At 38.8% G+C, this 2,755-nt stretch overlaps 1 protein-coding gene across 1 annotated transcript; it reads left to right on the top strand.

The window, feature by feature from the left end:
- Positions 1-421: 421 nt before the first annotated feature.
- On the top strand, positions 422-2,410 carry LOC100267923 (berberine bridge enzyme-like 14). Its single transcript, XM_010657468.3, has one exon. It carries the CDS (start codon positions 649-651, stop codon positions 2,254-2,256), a length of 1,608 nt encoding a protein of 535 aa, XP_010655770.1. The 5' UTR covers positions 422-648; the 3' UTR covers positions 2,257-2,410.
- Positions 2,411-2,755: the final 345 nt, after the last annotated feature.

Below are 2,755 nucleotides of genomic sequence, written 5' to 3'. Positions count from 1 at the left end.
TTGTGGTCCCTTTACGTCCAAGTCCACTATGATGGTTCACGCATTTCATCAAACAGATGAGATGCATTCAGGAACCCGGTGATATTCTCTCAAGAGTTGACCCCTTTTAACAAGTTGATTTTCTCAATGGTAAATGGGTTTTGTTCATTATTTTAATGGGTGACTTGCAGATTAAGCATTTAGACAGAGACTTAAGGATAAGCAAAGAATATTGCTAAAATCTCCATTTTCCAAACGCGGTTTTGGCTATACTGAACTGGTTTTTTTGGTCAATAAACTTTATCACAAAATAACAAATCAGTAATTTGGTAGGGGCTGTCAGTTTTAGGCATATTATGCTCTTTACCAGCACAATTTAGTACTTTTATCAACTTCCAAGATGTTTCATTTACTTGTTTTTTTCTACTGTAACTATTATTTTGATTTCCCTTTTTACAAAATTATGGCAAAAGCAAACAGAAAAGCTGGTGGGATATTTAGAATTGAGTTATGGTGGTGGCCATATCTAAGGATTGAAAGGAGAAATTTCCTGGTTATTTCCTACTTTTCACCCTTCCCTTTCACGCCCTTCAACCGTCTTAATCATTCCCAAATACTTTCCATGGAGTCTTAGAAAGATCTCTCCAATGGAATTGAGCAGTAGATGAAATGGGGACTTCAAGATTTGCAATTCTCTCAGTACTTTCGGCTCTTGTGCTCCATTTTTCGTTGACTATGTCAGATCCAGTCCATGACAGCTTCCTCCAATGCCTTTCACACCTCTCAGCGCCCTCCCCACCAATCTCAGGTGTTTTCTACACCCCCACTAATTCTTCATACGCATATGTCTTGCAGTCATACATACAGAACCTCAGGTTCATGTCATCCACAACCCCAAAACCATCGTTTATTGTAGCCTCTTCTCATGTGTCCCATGTCCAAGCCACGATTATTTGCTGCAAGATCCATGGTTTGCAGCTTAGAATTCGGAGCGGAGGTCATGATTATGATGGCCTCTCATATGTGTCTGATGTTCCCTTTGTTATTCTAGATATGTTCAATCTTAGAGAAGTGAGTGTTGATATAGAGAATGAGTGGGCATGGGTGCAGTCTGGGGCGACAATGGGTGAACTTTATTATAGAATTGCAGTGAAGAGCAATTTGTATGGCTTCCCAGCTGGGGTTTGTCCCACTGTTGGAGTTGGAGGCCATTTCAGTGGTGGGGGATATGGGAACATGATGAGGAAATATGGCCTATCTGTTGATAATGTGCTTGATGCACAGATAGTTGATGCAAATGGGAGAATTCTAGATAGGGAGTCCATGGGAGAAGATCTCTTCTGGGCCATTAGAGGAGGAGGTGGAGCTAGCTTTGGAGTGATTGTTGCCTGGAAAATTAGGTTAGTTCCTGTTCCAGAAACTGTCACTGTTTTCAGAGTTGAAAGAACATTGGAACAAGGTGCAATTGACCTTCTTCATCAATGGCAATATGTAGCGGATAAGATAAATGAAGATCTCTTCATTAGGGTTGTCATACTGCCAGTTATTAGGAAAGACCATAAGACAATAAAAGCTAAATTTGTCTCCTTGTTTCTTGGAAATTCTGAAAAGCTTCTTGCTCTTATGAGTGAAAGCTTCCCTGAGTTGGGCATAAATGGCAACAACTGCATTGAAATGAGTTGGGTTGAATCAATTGTTTATTGGTCCAATTATGTAAAGGGAACACCAATCAGTGTATTGCTCGATCGAACACCCCAATCACGAAAGTATTTGAAGAAGAAATCAGACTATGTGCAGGCATCCATATCAAAGGCAGATCTAAAAGGGATATTGAATACCATGATGGAATTACAGAAACCAGCTTTGACATTCAACCCTTATGGTGGCAGAATGAGCGAGATTTCAGAGTCTGAGACTCCATTTCCTCATAGGGCAGGGAACATCTACAAAATTCAATACTCAGTAACCTGGAAAGAAGAAAGCATGGAGGCTGCAGATCACAATCTAAATATGATAAGGAGGATTTATGACTACATGACACCTTATGTTTCAAATTCACCAAGGGGTTCATACCTGAACTACAGAGATATTGACTTAGGCGTCAATCAAAATGGTAATGTAAGTTATGAAGAAGCTAGTATCTGGGGAACCAAGTATTTCAAGGACAATTTCGATAGATTGGTGCAAGTGAAGAGCAGGGTTGATCCAGACAATTTCTTTAGGTATGAACAAAGCATTCCATCTGTTACAAATAGGAATTATGTAATGGCAGAGTAGAGCCATCATGGTAGAAAAAGTTGTTATTAGCTCCAGTCAATATGCAACTCTGCTTGAATAAATATTTGATTATGGAACTAGAGAAGAATCAGAAGGTTAGTCTGTAAAGTATATTTTTACTTGATGTTTCTTTAATTAATTGGTTTTCTATCAATTCGTTGTGAATGACCATTCTATTGATCATTACTAAACTTTGTATTTATTCCTCTTCCAACTTTACTGGAACGGCATTTTTAGCAAACAGGACCACAATATGATATTATTGGAACTTACGTAGCCCCCTAGAAAATGTAGGAAAACATTAAAAACAAATCAGAACTTTGCCCCATTGCAGATTTGCTAAGGATTGTATTCATTGGTATCTTTCCCTTTAGGGGGCTCAATGCTTACTGGCTAAGTGGTGGTATGATTATACTTTTTGGTGCTCTTTTTTCCCCAAATGTTCCCCTTTTTTTCTTTTTTCTTTTTTCTTTAATGTTGGGGTTGATGCTTCTTCTTC

Source organism: Vitis vinifera, chromosome 10, assembly GCF_030704535.1.
Source record: "Vitis vinifera cultivar Pinot Noir 40024 chromosome 10, ASM3070453v1".
NCBI lineage: Eukaryota > Viridiplantae > Streptophyta > Magnoliopsida > Vitales > Vitaceae > Vitis > Vitis vinifera.
The sequence above is the reverse complement of the archived record's forward strand: the minus strand, read 5'-3'. Positions and strand labels throughout refer to the sequence as shown.

Excerpts from the sequence above, each read along its gene's own strand:
- LOC100267923 (XM_010657468.3), top strand. The coding sequence starts at position 649 with ATGGGGACTTCAAGATTTGCAATTCTCTCAGTACTTTCGGCTCTTGTG.